Below are 18,126 nucleotides of genomic sequence, written 5' to 3' on the forward strand. Positions count from 1 at the left end.
GCAAAGCACAGGGACCGCGGTTCTATCCCCCAGCACCACCTGCCAGCCAGCCTCGTCCCCTGGTGGGCTGAGCTGGCCACACACACACACACACACACACACACAAATAAAAAATGTTAAAAAAAAAAAAAAGTTAAAAAAAAAAAGAGGTGACTAGTGCCCACTCTAGGCCACTTTCACTGGTTGCTCCATGGGCTTGTCCCTTTTTGTTTTCACCTGTAAAATGTGAGCTTTTGAGGCTCCAGGAGTCAGGAAGAGCTCTAGAAAGGAAACGTTGCTAGAATGGGCCTAAAACAAGGAGCTTGAGTGTTGGCAGTGGCTTCTAGGGAGTGTTTGGGGTGCAGGGGGATGGGGTGGGACTCTCTTGCTCTGACTCCTGCCTTTTGTCTCCTCCAGGCCCCCAACCCTATGCTTTTACACCACACCTCAGCACCATCAACTTTGATGAGTTTCCACCCATGGTCTTACCTTCTGGGCAGATCCCAAGCCAGGCCTCAGCCTTAACACCAGCCTCTGCTTCTGTCCTATCCCAGAACCTGGTCCCTGCCCCAGCCATGGCATCAGCTCTGGCCCCAGCCCCTGTTCCAGTCCTACCCCCGTGCCCTCCCCAGGCTGTGGCCCCACCTGCCCCAAAGACCACTCAGACGGGAGAAGGCACGCTTTCAGAGGCCCTACTGCATCTCCAGTTCGATGCTGATGAAGACCTGGGGTCCCTGCTTGGCAACAGCACAGACCCAGCTGTGTTCACAGACCTGGCATCTGTCGACAACTCGGAGTTTCAGCAGCTGCTGAACCAAGGTGTATCTATGCCCCACCCCACAGTTGAGCCCATGCTGATGGAGTACCCTGAGGCCATAACTCGCCTGGTGACAGGGTCCCAGAGACCCCCTGACCCGGCTCCCACCTCCCTGGGAGCTTCAGGGCTCCCCAATGGCCTCTCGGGGGATGAAGACTTCTCCTCCATTGTGGACATGGACTTTTCAGCCCTTCTGAGCCAGATCAGCTCCTAAGCGGGTGGCACAAACCCTGCCCAGAACATCAGGTTGCAGGGGACTGAAGCCCTCCCAAAGCATTTACGGATTCTGGGGGGCATGCTCCAGCTGTTCCCAACATCCTTGGGTGATGTTTTTCTGGGGAGCACATTTTATTCTTTTATTAGCAATATCTATCTCTTTTTGGAGGTGCTTAAGCGAAGCATTAACTTCTCTGGAAGTGGGGAGCTAGGAGGACTCATTCTTCCCCTAACCTAATGCTCAGCTCCCTTCTCTGTAGGGATCTCTGGGTGCCCCCATCCCCTTCCTTCAGCTTCTAGCACTCTTCTAGAGAGAGGGAAAGGCTGGAGCCATGGCCTCTTGAGGCCAAAGCCTTACTATCAAGTGTCTTCCTTCTGTCACAGGTTAGCCTACACCTTGATATAAATCGTGCCCCTATGGCCAACCCCTCTGTGGTGCTGTCTGACACCACTGCTTGAGGGAATGGCTAGCCTTCTGCCCTGTGGAGGTCTTTGCCAGCTCACTCTTTGCTCAGCTGTGGCTGAAGGGAAGGGGTGGGACCAAACCGGCCCTCAGGAGTTTGGCCTGAACTTCCCTGCTCCCCCTTTTCTCAAGTGCCTTCATAGCAGAGTGAATTGTTGGGAAGAGAGAGGGCAGGCTGGAAACTCTCCTATCAAGAGCCAGTTTTCAAAGGAGTTTAACTCATGCTCTTTCCACTTTGAACTAATAAATGTTACCAAGCTGGCCAGAGATCTGCCTTCTTTCAGCAGTGTACTTTGCCTGTCATGTCAGGCTGGGGGTCTGTATGCTGAGTTGAGTGAGTATGTACGCGGCTGTCTGGGAACCTGTGGTCTGAGGCAGCCCCTAGAACCCCTAGGTTACTGTCTAATGGCTGTAAAGAGGCAGCTAAGGCGGAAGTGACCCCACAAAGCCCAGCAGAGCCCCACTACCTGTAGGGATGGAGCGGTTTCAAGCATCTTCACGAAGGCTGTTTGTTCCAGGTCTAAGATTAGCAGATGATGGATTTCACAGAGGGCCTAGCCAGTGTTTGGAGGGTAGTGGGTACGACAGACCAATGTCGGGGCCAGACTGTAAATAAGATTGTGCTAAACAGTTTAAGGAGAGGTTGTTTGCTTCTGTTGGAGAAAGGGCTATGCCTGCTCCACCAGTGCTTTGATATCCTGTTTGGGGAGGAGCGATGAAACCCTAACTCATAATCTGTTTACGAGTCCTAAACAAAGACCAGGCCACAGACCTTGGGCTAGAGAGGCGCTATTTCCGGCTTAGTTGCGCGCAAGCGCAACGAGAAATGGTGCCTGCTGGGGTCCTTGGGCGCGCATGCGCATTGATAACATTGAGCTCAGACGCGGCCGGATAACGCACTCGGCTATACTAGCAGGCTGAGACCTAAGGCGTTTGTATTCGGGGCTTTGCACCATTGCGGCAAGGTGATGCCGGGGATATGCGGATTAACGTTAGTGGAATGTGCTGCAAATGTTAGCGAGTGCCCAGGAAAAGGCGTCATGTACAGACATCGATGGACAGCGGCTCTGAGAGAAAATGCTAGCAAGGTGCAGAAAGTTGATGAATCGAAAAGGGTCTGGGGATAACTTTGAACCAGGCAAGGCTGTACACGCCTGTGACCCCCCAACCCTCTGGGTGGTTGTGACAGGATTTCAAATTCCAGCCCAGCTTGGGCAGTTTAACACTTGACGAGACTGTCTTAAAAAGGGGGTGGGGAGTGAGCATAGAAATGCTAGGAGAAGCTCGGCCTCCCAAGTGCGAAGGTTCCGGGTTCGAGCCTCAGTACTAACAACAGCAAAAATCGCGTGTCAGAGTGAAGAGGTGAACTGAGGCGGCGCCTAAAGCAAGGTGGCTGAGCCACTTAGGGAGCAGGATAAGGTGAACACCAGCGCAGGAGGGGGAGCTCAAGCGGGCGTTGGCTGGGTCTTAGGGTTAGGATCCGGGCGAATCTGTAGCGCAGAGCATAGCGAGGCGGGGTTAGCCAGAGCCGCGCGCTGGGGCTGGTGGAACTCGGCGGGTGCAGAGGTTTCTGATCCCTCGAGGCCGCCCACAAGCTCTCGGCTGAGGTCCAGGTAAAGGAGTGCGTCCCGATGCTCCGGTCTAGGCAGTGCCGAGCTCTTCTTGGCTGTCCCAGTGCTTTACAGTGACCTCTGGAGGCCCTTCCCACACTCCCTGAGTGACCTCATCATGTTCATGGTTCATAGTTCATGAGTCTTTTCTTGTTTTTCTGTTTTTTTTTTTGGCGGAACTGGGGATTGAACTCAGAGCCTTGCACTTGCCAGGGAAGTGTTTATTCTACTGAGCCATTCCCCCGGCCCTGTTTTAACTTTTGTAAAGGCACTACCTCACTATATAGTTAGGCTGGCTTTAAATGCACTGACTGTGGCTGACCTCGAATGCACGTTAGCCTTCCTGCCTCGGCCTCCCAAATGCTGAGATTACAGGCTGTGCAGCCTCTCCTAGCATACTCATCAGCCTTTATCTTCAGCCCATCTCTTTCTCCTTCACACAGCCCACTGGCTTCTTAAACCCTGTTCCCAGTGCCTTCAACCATTTCCAAATCACCCCCTCCACCTTTTTCCTCCGTCTCAGCTGCCACCCTGCCAGCCCCCAGGGGCCCCAGGCAGGAACCAAAATACTGTGACTGCCACTTCTCTGCAGCTCACATCCAGTCCTTATGAAGTCCTGACAGATCTCACTTCTCCCAATGATCATTATCATTACTGCATTTAAATCACTACCTTCTTCTGGGGCTGCTACTACAGCTTTCTTTCTCTTTGGCTCACTGCAGCCAGAGAGCTCTGACACCCAGCTCTCATAGGTCACTCTTTACTATCAGCCATGTGACCAGGTCCCAGTTTTCTGCAGACACACCCTGAGTGACCAGGAGCTTCCCTCCTTAGTGTCCATGAAGGCTGCTCACTGCAGTCTATGACTAGGAAAAAGTGAGCCACCCTGCTAGGGACTGCTGATGCAGGATTTCCAGGACCCTTCACAACCTTCTGTGGCCCACTTCTAACCTTCCTGACTCTGGAATCCTGTATGTGCCTGACTCCACTTTAATAAGCCCAGCCAGGTCCTACCGGATGTCTTTAACATCTTACTGGTGAACTCCTTCCTCTTCAACCTTCAAAACTCAGCCCTCATGTTACTTCCTCCATGAAGCCTTCCTCAGCCCAGTTGTCACTCGGAGCCCAGCTCCTACTTCCAGTCTAAACTTAGGACCTAGGTCTTTTTTTTTTCCTTGCAGAACCAGGGATTGAACTCAGGCCCTTGTGCTTGCCAGGCAAGTGCTTATTCTACTGAGCTATCTCCCCAGCCCTAGGACCTAGGTCTTAGAAGAATGTCAAGCAGATGAGAAGGACTAGACAAGCATGAGGTGCTGGGTAAATCACTGCCCCGGCTAGGCTTCAGATTAGAAAACAGGGTTCCAGCAAGGTCCAAGTTTGGAACCTGCTGATGTCATTCAGGGGAATGCCCATCCTGATGCAGAACATCAGGGTGCATGGGCTGCTGAGCAGAAAAGTGGGTTAAGGGCAGTGTCCTCCACGAGTCCTAAGAAACTGCCATCCTTGGAACTGTGCTCTTGTAAGATGTGGACAGATAGCAGAAAGAGTGCCAGGCTTGGGGGTATGGTAACTAGAGAAAGGAGACTAGAGCTGCCTGGAAGATAGGCTTCCCCAGACCTGCAGGCGTGTCCTTCCCCTGGCCTGCAGATTCACCTGACTTTACCTCTGATCTAAGCCCTAAGATGTGGTTTTGGACCTGACAGCAGAGCAGGTGTGGAACCTGCTTCCCAATGGAACCAAACAAATGTTTGTGGGAAAGAAGCCAAGGGACAGCCTAGCCTTGGAGATGCTGTCATGTCAGGCCAACCTGCAGCCAAGGGCCTGTGCTTCTAACCCATCCAGGGAATTTTGTATGGCCTCTGTGAAAACACCCCTCCACCAGCATGTCTTGAATACATGCACTGACAGAAATACAGTGGCTTCTGAGCTGGGTGTGGTGACACACACCTGTAATTTCAGCACTTAGGACACTGAGGCAGGAGGATTATGAGTTTGTATCTCAAAAAAACAAAAAAAAAAATTTCTCCACAGAATATTTACAAACAAGGACAAGTGGGGCACCTTTGCCACCAAATGGATTGGGGAATGGGAACAGTGCTAAGATGCGCGTCAGCGCAGTGAGAGATCCTGATGAGGGCCCTGGCTGGTGAGACCCAGGTGCCCTAAGGGCTCAGGCAGTTCCAAGCAGGTCTGTATCTTGCTGAGGCTGGACCAGGTGGCCTCAGGCCAGGTCAGTGGTAGCTGAGCCCAACTGCTTGGAGGCCAGGAGCAAGCGGGTGGCTGCGCTTTCTGACTCAGCCAGCAGCCTCTGGTTGTTGTGCCGTAGACTCCGTACCTCTTCCTCCAAGGCTGCCCTGTCTGCTTTCTCCTGGGGAGGGAGGACAGCATCAGAAGCTGCCCCTTTCCTGGAGCAGCCCTTGGACTCCTCATGGGCCCCAGATCATCTCCTCACCTTCTTCAGGTCCTCCTGCAGCTTCCTGAGCATAGCTTCCAGGTGAGAAACCTTCTCTGACAGGCTTCCAGGTTCTGGCCTGAGGGCATGGGATCAGAACTCAGTGGAACCAAGCCAAGGGCCATGGGCTGGCCCCTAAATGGGAGCCCCATCCCCTGTGGTCTGAGCCAGGTGTCTGTGGATACCAGGCCAGGGTGATGCTTAAGTCCAGTGGATGGGGACCAAGGTTGGGTACAGAGGCATGGAGAGGGGCTACATAGGGCAGGGAGCCTTACTCAGCATCAGTCTTTGGCATTCCCTTGGCATCTCCGCTCTCCAGGATGGGCTGGCCTACAGGACAAAGGGACCATGAGGGCAGGTCTGAGAAGGAGCAGAAATCCCATCCTAGCTCCCAATAGGGTCCTGCTGGCTCACCCTCCCGGGACAGTGACTCCAGAATGGTGTTGCAGGTGGAGGCGATCTCCGAGATGGACTGCCACTCATCCTCCAGCGTTTCACTGCTAGCCTCTGACATGACTGAGGGCAGCAGAAGGCAGGCTCAGGGGGGAGCCCCAGAGACCCCTCTCACATCCCTGGTTCTGTACTCACTCTTGCTGATGGAGTTCCGCAGAGACAAAGTCCGTGGCAGGAAGGAAGCCCTTAGTTCTGGGGCCGGGTTGCCCTTGTCTTTATGGTCAGGGGGGCTGCCTGGCTGTTCCTGGGAGGCAAAACATGAAATATCAGTGCAGTGACACCCACTGTAACCTCTGTCCTGCTGATCTTCAGAGCCTTGTTTCTGCTCACCTGAGAAGGCAGCATTTCCCTGCCAGTACCAGCTTCTGCCGGCTTGACAGTGGTGGCCAGGAGGAGGTCCGGAGTAGTATTGGGGAGGACTGGGGCCTCATCTGACAGGGAGCTGGGGACAGTGGGGCTGGCTCAGAAAAGAAACTGCTTTCCAGGGACCTCCCCATCCAGACCCCACTGAGTGGGCTGGGAAGGGAAGACCAGGGGAGCACACCTGCGGGGTGATGGTGGAGAGTTCTGGCTGTGCAGGAACTCAGTCCTCTCCTCAGCCAGATCCCCAGGCCCCGGAGAACCAGCTCCATCTTGTAGGCACAGGCGCAGCAGCTGCTTTGTGATGGGCTGCAGGACCACCTCCAGGGTCTCGTCCTGCACTGGCTCTGGGGCCCCCCGCCGGCTGGGCTCTTGCAGAGACAGCTGGTACAGCTCCGAGAAGCTCCTAGGGATAGGGGAGGGGCAGTGTTGGGCAGGGCTCTCCAGTCCATGTCCTGTGTCACGGGCCCAATCCTTAGCTGCAGCTATAGGATGCAAGCTTTCCAGATGTCCTGATAGCAATGGAAAACGTGGAACTGGAAAGTCGCCATTTTTTTCAGACCTGGGTTCAAATCCCAGTGTTGTCTTGTGTATTCTGGACAAATGACTCTGAAAAGTGAGTCTCGTAGCACTCTGGGAGAGCTTAAGTAAGACACGGAATTAAACCACTTGGTGGGGCTGGTGAGATGGCTCAGTGGTCTAAAACACCTACTTAGAACAAGCTTAGCAAAGCACAGGGACCGCGGTTCAATCCCCAGCACCACATGCCAGCCAGCCCCGCCCCCTGGTGGGCTGAGCTGGCCACACACACACACACACACATAAATAAATAAATAAATAAAATTAAAAAAAAAAAAAAAACCACTTGGCATCCAGAATCTTCTCCTTGGAACAAAATCCAGCCTTTTTATTTTCTTTCTTTAAGCATGTGTGCCTATTTTTGTAACTTGCCAGCCAAGAATGGTTTTTAGATGTTTAAATAGTTGAAAGAAATATTCAACTAAATATGTCATGACAAGTAAAAATTATAGTCTGTCCAGACAGCGTGGTTCAATTTGCAATTTTTGGACCTCAGTATAGGTTTATCATTAGTAACCTATTCATCAAGTGAGAGATGAATATAGGCCTTCATACTGAGCTACATCTCCAGTCCTATTTATTTATTTGGTGTAGGCTCTCACTATGCAGCTCGGACTCGAAGTGATTCTCCTGTCTCAGCCTCCCCAGTGCTGGGATTACAGGTATCAGCCACCACATCCAGTTTTGGTGGCTGGCATGGTATGCCAAGGCCAGCACAGCAGGCGGTACCGGGAATCAAGCCTGGGTCCTTGCACTTGCCAAACAGGTGCTTAGACCTCCAAGCTACCTCCCCAACCCTGTAATTTTTTTTTAAATTTATTTATTTATTTTTATTTATTACATTTATTTGTTGTGTGTGTGGCCAGCTCAGCCCACCAGAGGGTGGGGCTGGCTGGCATGTGGTGCTGGGGGATTGAACCATGGTCCCTGTGCTTTGCCAAGCTTGTTTCAAGTAGGTGCTTTAGACCACTGAGCCATCTCTCCAGCCCCTGTAATTTTTTTTAAATTTTTAAATATTATTTTTTGAGACAGAGTCTCACTCTGCAGTTTAGGCTGGCTTTTAAGTCACAACAATCTTACCTTAGCCTCCTAAGTGCTAGGAATACAAGTGTGGGCCACCTTGCCCAGTTAATTCTTTGAAACATGGTCTCATTAAGTAAGTTGATAAATTACCCAGGCTGGGCTCAAACTTATAATCTTCCTGCTTCAGCCTTCCAGAATGTCTGTACCACCATACCTGGCTGAGGAATATCCAGTGTCTATAAACTTTTATTTTTTGGTGGTACCAGGGATCAAACTCAGAACCTGGCACTTGCCAAGCAGGCGCTTATGCCACTGCGCTATATCCCCGGGCCCTATAAAATTTTAGTGGAATTTGACAACATTCAATTCATTCACCTATAGCAAGAGTTGAGTAGCTGCAGCAGAGATAAAGATAGCCTAAAATATCCACTGTCTGGCCCTTCACAAAGTTTGCCTATATCTACCTTAGCATAGTAAATAATTGATTGTGTGTGTGTGTGTGTGTGTGTGTGTGTGTGTGTGTGTTAAAATTTTAAGAATGAGGGTTAGCTGGACATGATTGTCCATTTCTCTAATCCCAGCACTTCAGAGGCCGAGGCAAGAGGAGTGCTGCGAGTGAGACCAGCCTAAATTACATAGTGAGACCCTGTCCCCCACCTCAAAAGAAAAGAAAAAAAAGTGAGGGTTAGCTCTCTTTCTTTCTTGCAGTGAGAACAATATTCTTAACTGGTTCTATTCTATGGCAAAGTGCAGTTCAGAGAGGTCAAGACATGGGATTTTGAAAAGAAGAAAAAGCATCTACAGGTGAATCCGGGCCCTCCCATTTCCCCACGTCCCCAGCGCCCTGACCTGCGGGGCCGGCCGCTCTCTTCAGGGGGCAGAACGGTGACGCAGACCTTGGATGCAGAGCGCAGAAGCTGGGCAGTGGCCTCAGGGCCGAGGCTGGGCAATGTCCGGCCACACACACGCAGCAGTCGCGCACCAGGCCGCAGCCCGGCCTTCTCTGCAAAAGTGAAGCGCTCCACGTGTGTGATGAAGCCCTCGACGTCCACCTCAAAGCCCAGGCGACCCTGGCCGTCGCGGGGTGGTGCCAGCTCGCGGGTCTCGCAGCCACGGCTCACCAACTGCGGGGGTGGGGTTGTGATTTTTGTGTGGTGGGGACGCCCCAGCCACCTTCTGGGCCTCTCTCCAACTGGACCAGTGACACACCCAACACCCGACATGACCCAGGGTCGCCTGCCTGAGGCCCTGTGGCAGTTTTGTCAGGCCTCAAGGCTAGCTCGGTCCATCCCCTACTCCCCTCCACGGAGCGGTTTTGCAGAGGCTGTGGCTCCAATGCTGGCTACCGCCAGGGGTGCAAAAACACCACAGACTCCTTCCTCCGCTCCACTCACCTGCAGGCGTGTGACCACCTCGCCCACTGCTTGGCCAGGGGCCCCGTCGAACCGAAGTGTAATTGCCTCCCCACGACCATGGTACAGGTCGAGCTGCTGCTCCGAGAAGGTCCAAGCCAACACGTCGCGACAGGCACAGTTGAAGACTACACGTCCATCGCGTGGTGCCACCAGCACCAGCGTCTCCGCTGAGATGCCCAACAGACAAGGCACCTCAGCACCTTCTGGGCCTCCCCCTCCGGCTCCTGCTGCGACCCGCGTCCCCAGTGCTGCGCGCACGCCCCAGGTCAACGCGCCTGCTGCCTGCAGCTCGCAGCCCGGGCCCCGAGGGGTCGCTCGGCGCCTGCCACCCAGGGAGGGCAGGCCAAAACGTGAGGCTGAGTCCAATGATGTGGTGGTCACCTCATTGTTGGCCAGGTCCTGTAGGTACTGCTGGCGCGTGCGCGTGGCCATGGCGTGGAACTGGCGTGCATGTCCCGCTGCCTGCTCACCATTGAGCGCCTTGGCCAGCAGGAAGGCCCGGAAGTCAGCGTTGGCTGCAAATGGGCCTCCTCCAGGGGGCAGAGCTGGCCCGAAGGCTGGAGTGTCCTGAGTGCGGCTCACAGCCACCCTGCGTGGAGGAAGGCTCCATGAGGGACGGCGGGGCAGGTCTAGGACTCGGTACCCATAGGAGATCTAGGGCTACCCTGGCCCCCACCTGTACGAGGTGTGTGGGGTGCAGGGTGCATGTGCCCGCACCACAATGAATACATGCTGGAAATGGGAGCGGATGGTGGTGGGGCAGAAGGGCTTGCTGCCAGGCTCCTGGAACACGATGGTCACAATGTCATTGCCAATGTGGCGCTTCCTCAGGAGCTGGGGATTACATGGTGAAGGGTGTTAGAGGGGCTGCATGATTCCTTGAAACCCTCCTCATTTGGACAAGGGAAAATCTTGGCACCAGTGGCTTCCCCACCCCTCCTGGTAAAGCCCTGAGATTTTGTCTGGGAAGCTGCCACTGGGTTGTTGGGGTCAGCAGACCTCAGGCCAAGGTTCAAAGATCACCACCCTCACAGCACCCTCCATGGATCCCCAGAAGCACCTGGCCACTCCCCAGCCCCGTTCTAGCCCCTCACACCTGCTGCTGGTTATTCGGGGTATAAGGTAGCATCGTGGAGACGTGGAACATGATCTCGTGGTCCTGGTACATGGTGTAGAGGGAGTGTGTGCCTGTAGAATCCGCTGTGGCCAGGGAGTCAGGGACACAGAGAGACAGCTAAGGGAATCTGAGTGACTTGAACTTCCTGCTCCAGGTCCCACTCTGGAGCCTCCATGCCTCAGCTAGTAAGGAGATGACCCCTTCATACTACTGGCCAAAGCCCAGGCCACCATGTCTAAGGGCCTCAGCCTTGGCTGCTCTCTTTTTTTCCTGCAGGCTGTTGCCTCATACCAGGGAGAAGGGAAGTAGTGGTGACAGTAAGAAATGGGCTCAGAGGAAGGCAGGAGGTGAGTGTCCCAGGAAAGGATGGATGTTGGCATGAGCAGGTGGGGCATATTAGCGAGTGGAAGGCAGCCAGGTACTTTGGGGCCTAACACCCAGGGAAGTTGGGCACCTGCCCAGAGGCCAGGCTTCTAGGATGTGTCAGATGGAGGGGATAGTGCCCCTAAACCCTCTGGCTGCAGCTCAGGTGGTAGGATAGCAGATTCTGGGGGACAGTTCCAGCTTCTCCTCCCAGCCCACCACCTGGCTACCTACCCAAGGAACTCTAGAACTCAGCTTCAGCCTTTGGCCAATATGGACAAAGGAGTGTCAAGGTGGTCATTTTGTCCCTCATGTGGGACCACCCCTGCCCCTCCAGTGCCCTGCACCTCACTTTTGGTGTCCAGCTGCGCCCGGTAGCTGTCAAAGCCTTTGAGCCGCACCACATCACCCAGCAAGGTTAGGAACTGCATGAAGGCCACTCCTGCCTCCTCGTTGTTGTACATCTCCTCCTCCGAGCCCTGGCCGGAGCGGCAGTACAGGATGCCGACCTTGCGCTGGAAGCTCAGCTAGAGAAGGTTAGCAGATATCTTAGGCTTCAGTCTCCCCCAGCCTCACCTCTACTGCATCTTGGGGAAATGGTCAGTGTGTTGCCTTGAACCATGGCCCTCTCTGAGCCACCTGGTGTCCTTGACAATCACATAGGTACAGTCTGTCCTGCTCCTAGAGCTCAGGAGCACTGGTGAGGTCACAAGTGGGAAGGGATGGGAGGAGGGTGGTTCTCCAGTGACAATAGATGAGGTGATTCTTACAAAGGACTCATCTCAAGGCTACACTGCCAAACCTCTTCAAGTCCTAGGTGCCTCCACCCCCAGCTCCTAAGGTCTTGAGCCCTCTCTGCCTAACCCTGCTCCCATTTCTACACACTGCTTCAGCCCCTTCCCTTCTGCACAGGACCCTGCAGTTTACGACACTCTGATGCCATTATAGCAACCTATGATACCCCCCCTCCCATGTTCAGAAGCTCAGCAGCAGAGTGTTTGTCTAGCCTTTGTGAGAACCTGGGTTCCACCCCCTTGTACCACAAAAGAAATTCATGACAGGGTAGTGATGCTTGTCTGTAATCACAGTACTCTGGTAAACTGAGGCAAGAAAATAAAGTTTGAGTTCTATCTGCTAACTCAGCAAGTCTCTGTCTAAAAAAGGGATGTAATTTCTGTGCAAAGGCCCAGGGTTCACTTCTTTGTACCACGAGAAGTAACAACCCTGACTACATGACAGCTCATGGATGCTGCCTCATCTTGGTAGCTTCTTGGCCACAGTCAGCACTGAGGAGAGCTGGACCCTCACCTTGCCTGGACCTCTTCTTTTCCTGAGCTTGTCCCCTCAGTGCCTGCAGGAAACACTTCTAGAGGAAAACACTGTATCTCTGCCTGTGGCTCAGACCCTTCTCCCAAACTCCAGGCCCATTTCCCCAACTGCCCAGGTGCCCTTTCAGCAGTGCAGCACCTCATGTTTTTGCTGGGCTTTCCTGTTTCTGCCTCTCCCCACTCCAAGTACCTCCTTCAAGGCCTATAAAACACCACTTCCCTGGGCCAAGAAGCCAGGGGATCTCAGCCCTCCCCCCCCATATTTCAGTCATTCACAAGGAATAGCCATTCTACTCCTGGACTGTCACCTCTTAGTCACTACTTCTAGCCAGAAAAAAAGCAACAGCCTTCAGTCTGGTCTCTGCCCCTCCAGCCTAGTCCTCATGCTGGAGTCAGATGTGTTGTGAATCTTTCCACGGCTCCCCAGTGCCCAGGGGACCAAAAGCAGGCCTCTCCCTGTCCCCCTCCACCCATTCTGAAGTGCGCATGACACAACACCATCACACCAGCTGCTGTTTCAGCCAGAAAGCCTTGCTCAACCCCGTCTACCCGGAAAACATGCTCTCATCCTGACTTAAGCTCTTGCATTTCCTCCATGGGGCGAAACCTTCCCCCAGGAAAGGCTGTTAGGCTGTCAGCACCACCTCTGGGTCCCACAGAACCTATCACATCCCCTTTCTCTGATCTCCTGCTCCTGTTTCCACGGCTCTCCATGGGTTCCTGTCCCATACCCAGCTGTGAAGCACTCCAGGAAATCACTTAGTCTGGACCAGTCCAGTTAGGGCCCTGACACCAAGAGGATATGAGATATGTTTGTTGAATGACTGATGGATTGAATGCCACAGAAGAGTCAAAGGCAGTGGGCAACTTTGGAAAGAGTTGAGCAACCCACAGTGAGGCGAGACTAAGTAAGGCCTGTGAAGCAAATTGGCCAGGAACAAAGGAACTGCAGGAGAACTGGACTCAGGGTTGTGAGCTATATAGCACCACCTTGGGAGTCTTTAAAATGCAGCTCTGATTTAGTCGAGGTATGGGGAGGTTAGAACCTCAGCATGTGCATTTCTAGCAAGCCCTCCGATGCTGCAGCTTCTAGGCCTTCCCTCTGATGCTCAGCCTCATACGCTGAGGGAGAACTGTTCTCTGAGGCCACTGCCCTGGCCAGCATCAGGGCAGGGCTGGGGGGCCTGGGTGCTGCCAGGCTCAGTTTATACTTCCCTTTTCTCCTGGCCACTCACCACTTGTTCGTCCAGAGTAAGTAGCGTGCGTGGAACCTTGGGGGATGCTGAGCCCAGACGCAGGCACGATGGGCTCAGCCTGGGTGCCACATATTCTAGAAGTTTCCTTGGGGACAGGCCACGGGGGGGTCCTGGGGGCAATGCATCCTCTGAGATGGTGCCTCGGAGGGTCCGGAGCTGAGAAAGAGGTGGAGTGGCACTTGGGATTTGTATGGTGTGCAGAGGAGGGAACCCATGGCTTTATCCCAAGGCCCTGACCCACCTGTGTAGTACGAATGATGACCCGGTAGCTGTGCAAGGTGCCCCCTCCGCTCCCCTCCTTCTCTTCCCGCTGTAGGCTCACTGCCACTGGGCCCAGCTCGTCATCAACCCCAAAGAAGTTCTGATGGTCTAAGGGGGGGGGAGGTGGTTTTCACCCTCAGGAGCCCACTGCCGAGGCTGTCCCTCAGCCCATCTCAACCAGTAGAGACCCCAGCTAAGTCTCACCTCTCTGTGGCCCCATCCCATTACACCTTATCCCTAGTCCAGGAGGCCAACTCGGCTGCTGTCAAGCTTAGATGTGGCCCAACCCTACCTGTGTACTCATAGTTTCCATTCCAAGGCCCTCGGCCCTCTTTTCACTGTGATGGTGAGAACAAGATTTCTTAGTACAGGGCTTTCAGGCCTGAGTTTTCACCTTCACACAGGAAATCTTCTGTCTATGAGGATAAGCCCAAAAGAGGCAGGACACCCAGCCCTGGCTGCAGGAGAATGGCCAGGGCTTGACCTTTAAGAGGTGGTAAGAGTAGGCCCATCAGCTTGGGTCAGCCTGGCTCAGCTTCTTCCTATAGCCAGGGACCTTACAGGAAAAGAATAGCTCATGTACTCTGCTGTGTGCCCCACAGGTGACAAGCACCTCTGCCCCAGACCCCTTCCTGCCTCTCCCTAGGCCTGCCTGCCCCTCACCTTTGCCGTAGAAATACTTGCGGTAGTAGCCAGCACCCAGATCTGCATGCTCCAGGCTGTAAGCTGTGGTTCGGTTCTGTGGCTCTTCCAAGACAGACACAGCCGCATTGGGAAGTGCAGGGGGCACAGGTGGGGACATTGGTCCCCCCAGGCCTAGCTCACCCTCACCCCCAAGCTCACTCACAAAGCCAGGTGCTGCCAGCAACAGATCTGAACTGGCAGCCTGGTCCTCAGCTGAGGCTGGAGTTGCAGAGCTGGCCTCCATGTGTCCACGTGTCCCTCGTGGTTGTGGAGCCCAATCAAAGAGCAGGCTCTGCACGTCGTAGTGAGCAAACCACCGGGGCTCCAGCACTGGAGGGAAGATGGGCTCTGGCTCCTCTGCAGGTAGCCCCAGCAAAGCCAGAGGATCAGTGAAGAGTCGGGTGGGGGCTGCAACGGGACGGCTGGCATCCTCGTGGCTGTGGGCTCGGGCTCGAGGACTGGCTGGGGTGGAGGGCCGGGCCTCCCCTGCATCACTGCCACTGCGGAGAAGCGGGCTCCGGGCTGGCCTTGGCTCAAAGGTGTGTGGTGTCAGTGGGGGCCGGGCAGGTTGGCGCAGCTTGCGGGCGAAGAGGTCATCAGTGGACGCAGGGGCCATGCCCCGCCGAGGGCTCCCCACACCACCAGCCCACATGGGCATGCTCTGTGGGCCTGGCTCTCTGGAGGCCGGGCCACATTGGCAGATGTGGGTGTTTGGTGACCAGCCGGTAGGCTGAGGTTGTGGCAGTGGTTCCTGTCCTGAAGGAGGAGGGGGCTGCTCAGAGGGACCTGAGGAGAAAACAGGAACCCAGGCCCCCAGCCTGGTCCTCCACCACCCGGTTGGCTTCCGGCCCCCTCTGAGACCATCAAAGCTGCTTCCGCTTTCCTGGCCACTTCCTTGTCTGCTTAGGGCTGAGGTTTCCAGCCCCCTCCCCGGCTTGGTTTCACCAGGGTCAGAGACTGGATATGGGGCTCTGGCTCTGAGGGTTCTAAGGCCTGGGCCTGTCCAGGTCCTCCAGTTCCCATTCTGATATCTTGGGTGTGGTTTTGGGCCCAGAATGAGGGTCTCCACCAAAGCCTGGCTCAATCACACAGATAATTTTTTTTGGCTGAGACGGGAAACCCCTGGGACCACTGTTGTCTGGGTCCTGCCCAAATGACAAAGGGAGGACGTCCTGTCCCCAGAGACCTTCCTCCCTGCACTTCCCACTTCCTCCCAGGTCCCAGAGGAGCTGAGCACCCAGAGGCCTGCTGGCAACGCCCTGGGCTTCTACAGCTCCAATACCATAAGCTCTCAGGGGTGGCTTCAGGGCAATAGGAATGGAAAGACTTCCTTCAACACAGGAAATGGCCCCAACTTGGCCCAGCCCCCAGCCTAGCCCCCACATCCTGAGGTAGATGCTAGGATCACACCAACTCAGTCATGGGACCCAAGTCACTTGAGGCCTGAGGACAGAGGACAGAGGACAGACCTGGACCTACCCACTTGCAGGTTACTATGTCAGGTCTGGAGAAGACAGGGAGTTGTGCTGACTGGGTCCCTTTGCTGGAACTGGGATCCATGGGGACTTCTGTCTACCTGGTCTCACTAATGTAGACAGAGACTTCTGAACCCCCTGTGACAGGTCAAACTCAGGTCCTAAAAAGTGATACTTTTGGCTGAAGCAATTCCACGTTAGAGGTAGGTTCTGAACCTAGGCCCATCAACCTCTAGGGCCTTAACAGAACTGCACCTGTTCACTCCTGTTCCTGGCTACCCTGTATTGAGAGGTGTGGGGGCAGTGGGGGCTGGGCTGGGCTGAGCTTCACGGTCTCACAGGATGTAAGACTCAGACACCCAAGGCCCCAGGGACCTGCTGAGAACAGAAATGTGGCGAGACCAGATGTAGGTGTAAAAGGTGGTGTGAGAACATGAGGGAGAACTACTCTAGGTAACCCTTCACAGAGGGGGCAGTCAGGGCAGGGGTCTGAGAACCATTACTGGGGGTGCAGGCAGCTACTGGTGGGTCTTGGCATAGTGTAGGAGGAGGGGCTCCACACAGCCCTTAGCTGCGCCTCAGGAACCAAACAAGCACATGCCTCCAAAGCTCAGGGGCTTCCTATGTTGTCCTAGAAGGAGGTCTGATGTTGACCTTGAGCCACTTTTCTCATCCCTAAAAAGGGGTTAATTATTCCAGTCCTCTCCCAGGGCTGCTGGGAGACTGAAGCTGGCCATCTATGTGCACGGGAGACACAGGATCCCCATGCCATGCTCTAGGCTTGCTGACATAACCTGGAGCTGGACTGGGGTGTAGGAGTGAGAGCGAGCAGAAGGGAAGGGTCTGTGTGGGACTCTGATCCACATGGGCTAAGCTCTGTATATGGGTGAACGTATGCTGCCCAGTCCATGGACTCTGGCTCAGTGCCTGGCTTTGTCTTGCCTTAGGGAGGTGTTCTAAGGCTCTGCCCCCCATTCCACTGCTTTACACAGGGTCCATTGAGGCCAGGACATTCCTTGCAGCCTATGTCACTGAGGGGGAAGGGGCAGCCCCGCCCCCATAGATCCGGAAGGCCTGGCTGCCCCAAGAGGAGGCGCTGGAAGATTCCCAACACATCTGGAGGTCATGACCCCATTTCTGCTGCCAGGGGACACGACAGATGTTTCCTCCCACTCCAGGCCTGAGGCTGAGGGACGGTGTGCAAAGGCTGGAAAGGAGGCCACCAGCAAAGAGGAACCCAGGATAGGGGGAGACCATGCACTGCACAGCAGGAACAATTGGTCGAGCTGGTGAGAGCAAGTGGGAGCCACTGAGTCCACTCACTGGCTCGGGCCGAGTGAGGCCGTTAAGCAAAGGGAGTAGTAGCTGTCCGCTGGAGGCAGAAAACTGGTCATGCTGACTCCCGGGCTGTGCTGGAGCCAGAGGTAGACTGGAGCGCGTAGGCAAAGGTGCCAAGAACTTCGTGCCCCGACCCACAGCCCCACAGCCAGGCCACCTTGTATGGTCTGGCCGTCCCCGTTGCCTCCCGACCCCTGCTCCCGCCAATACCTCCGGGGCTCCCGCCCGGTTGCTGCCTCCCGCGCCGGTCCCGCTGCCTGCTCTCGGGCCACCTCTCTGGGCGCCGGCTCCGCCTGGGGCGGAGCCATCAGGGGGCGGGACCATCGGGGCGGGGCCAGGCGGGAGCCGGCGGCGGGAAGCGAGCGGGAGGGAACTCTGGGTCTGGCAGGCAGTTGTCCGCTTCAGCCGCTCTTCTGACTCAGCCTGCGCCCATGCTGAGTAATGGGAACAAACGTACCTGCCTTCCAGACAAACCGGGAGGGCTGGCGGAAGCCACCTGGTGTCCGGCTCCTGCCTGGCACACAACAGGTGTTGTGCCGGGACTTTCATGAGCACTCCTGAACACTTGGCCCTGGGAAACAGCTCTACACACTTTTTCAAACTGGGAATTAAATCCAGGCCCTCACAGAGGTACAGAGGTCTTGCTAAGTCATTGAGTTTCCCTACACTGGACTCCAACTTAAGAGCCCCCTACCTCAGTCTTTCAAAATGCTGGGGTTACAGGCATGTGCCAGTGAAACCAGCAATAAAAGAGCTAACATGGGCCACCAACCTCATTCATTCCTAGAACACCCCACATAGGTATCACTGCTGCTTTTTTTTTTTTTTTTTTTTTTTTTTTTTTCTGTAAGCAGGGATTGAACTCAGGCCCTTGCACTTGCCAGGGAAGTGCTTATTCTACTGAGCCATCTCCCTGGACACTCAATGCCATAAGGCC

The 18,126-nt window shown here is 54.8% G+C and overlaps 2 protein-coding genes across 3 annotated transcripts in view; one reads left to right on the top strand and one right to left on the bottom strand.

Annotated features, from left to right (window-relative positions):
* The window catches only part of Rela (RELA proto-oncogene, NF-kB subunit), a 9,493-nt gene extending 7,751 nt beyond the window's left edge, over positions 1–1,742 (top strand). The window contains exon 11 of the mRNA XM_004627230.2: positions 397–1,742. Coding sequence (XP_004627287.1) covers positions 397–1,010 — 614 coding nt within the window. The 3' untranslated portion in view covers positions 1,011–1,742. The remainder of the gene's footprint in view (positions 1–396) is intronic.
* Positions 1,743–5,022: 3,280 nt separating this feature from the next.
* Sipa1 (signal-induced proliferation-associated 1) lies at positions 5,023–17,473 on the bottom strand. Of its 2 annotated transcripts, none has more exons than XM_004627231.2 (16): positions 17,400–17,473; positions 14,356–15,132; positions 13,673–13,800; positions 13,411–13,587; positions 11,200–11,374; positions 10,464–10,567; positions 10,044–10,201; positions 9,347–9,956; positions 8,802–9,076; positions 6,535–6,756; positions 6,321–6,432; positions 6,126–6,234; positions 5,952–6,053; positions 5,813–5,867; positions 5,538–5,616; positions 5,023–5,453 (listed from the first exon to the last, which is right to left on the bottom strand). In XM_004627231.2, exons 2-16 carry the CDS (start codon positions 15,032–15,034, stop codon positions 5,307–5,309), a joined length of 3,132 nt encoding a protein of 1,043 aa, XP_004627288.1. In that variant the 5' UTR covers positions 15,035–15,132; positions 17,400–17,473; the 3' UTR covers positions 5,023–5,306. The 2 variants fall into 2 exon arrangements, with proteins under 2 accessions (XP_004627288.1, XP_023566328.1); XM_023710560.1 differs by having other exon boundaries at positions 14,356–15,162; positions 17,400–17,451.
* Between the last annotated feature and the right edge of the window lie 653 nt (positions 17,474–18,126).

This window comes from Octodon degus, unplaced genomic scaffold (assembly GCF_000260255.1).
Source record: "Octodon degus isolate 3935 unplaced genomic scaffold, OctDeg1.0 scaffold00018, whole genome shotgun sequence".
In the NCBI taxonomy this organism is placed as follows: domain Eukaryota; kingdom Metazoa; phylum Chordata; class Mammalia; order Rodentia; family Octodontidae; genus Octodon; species Octodon degus.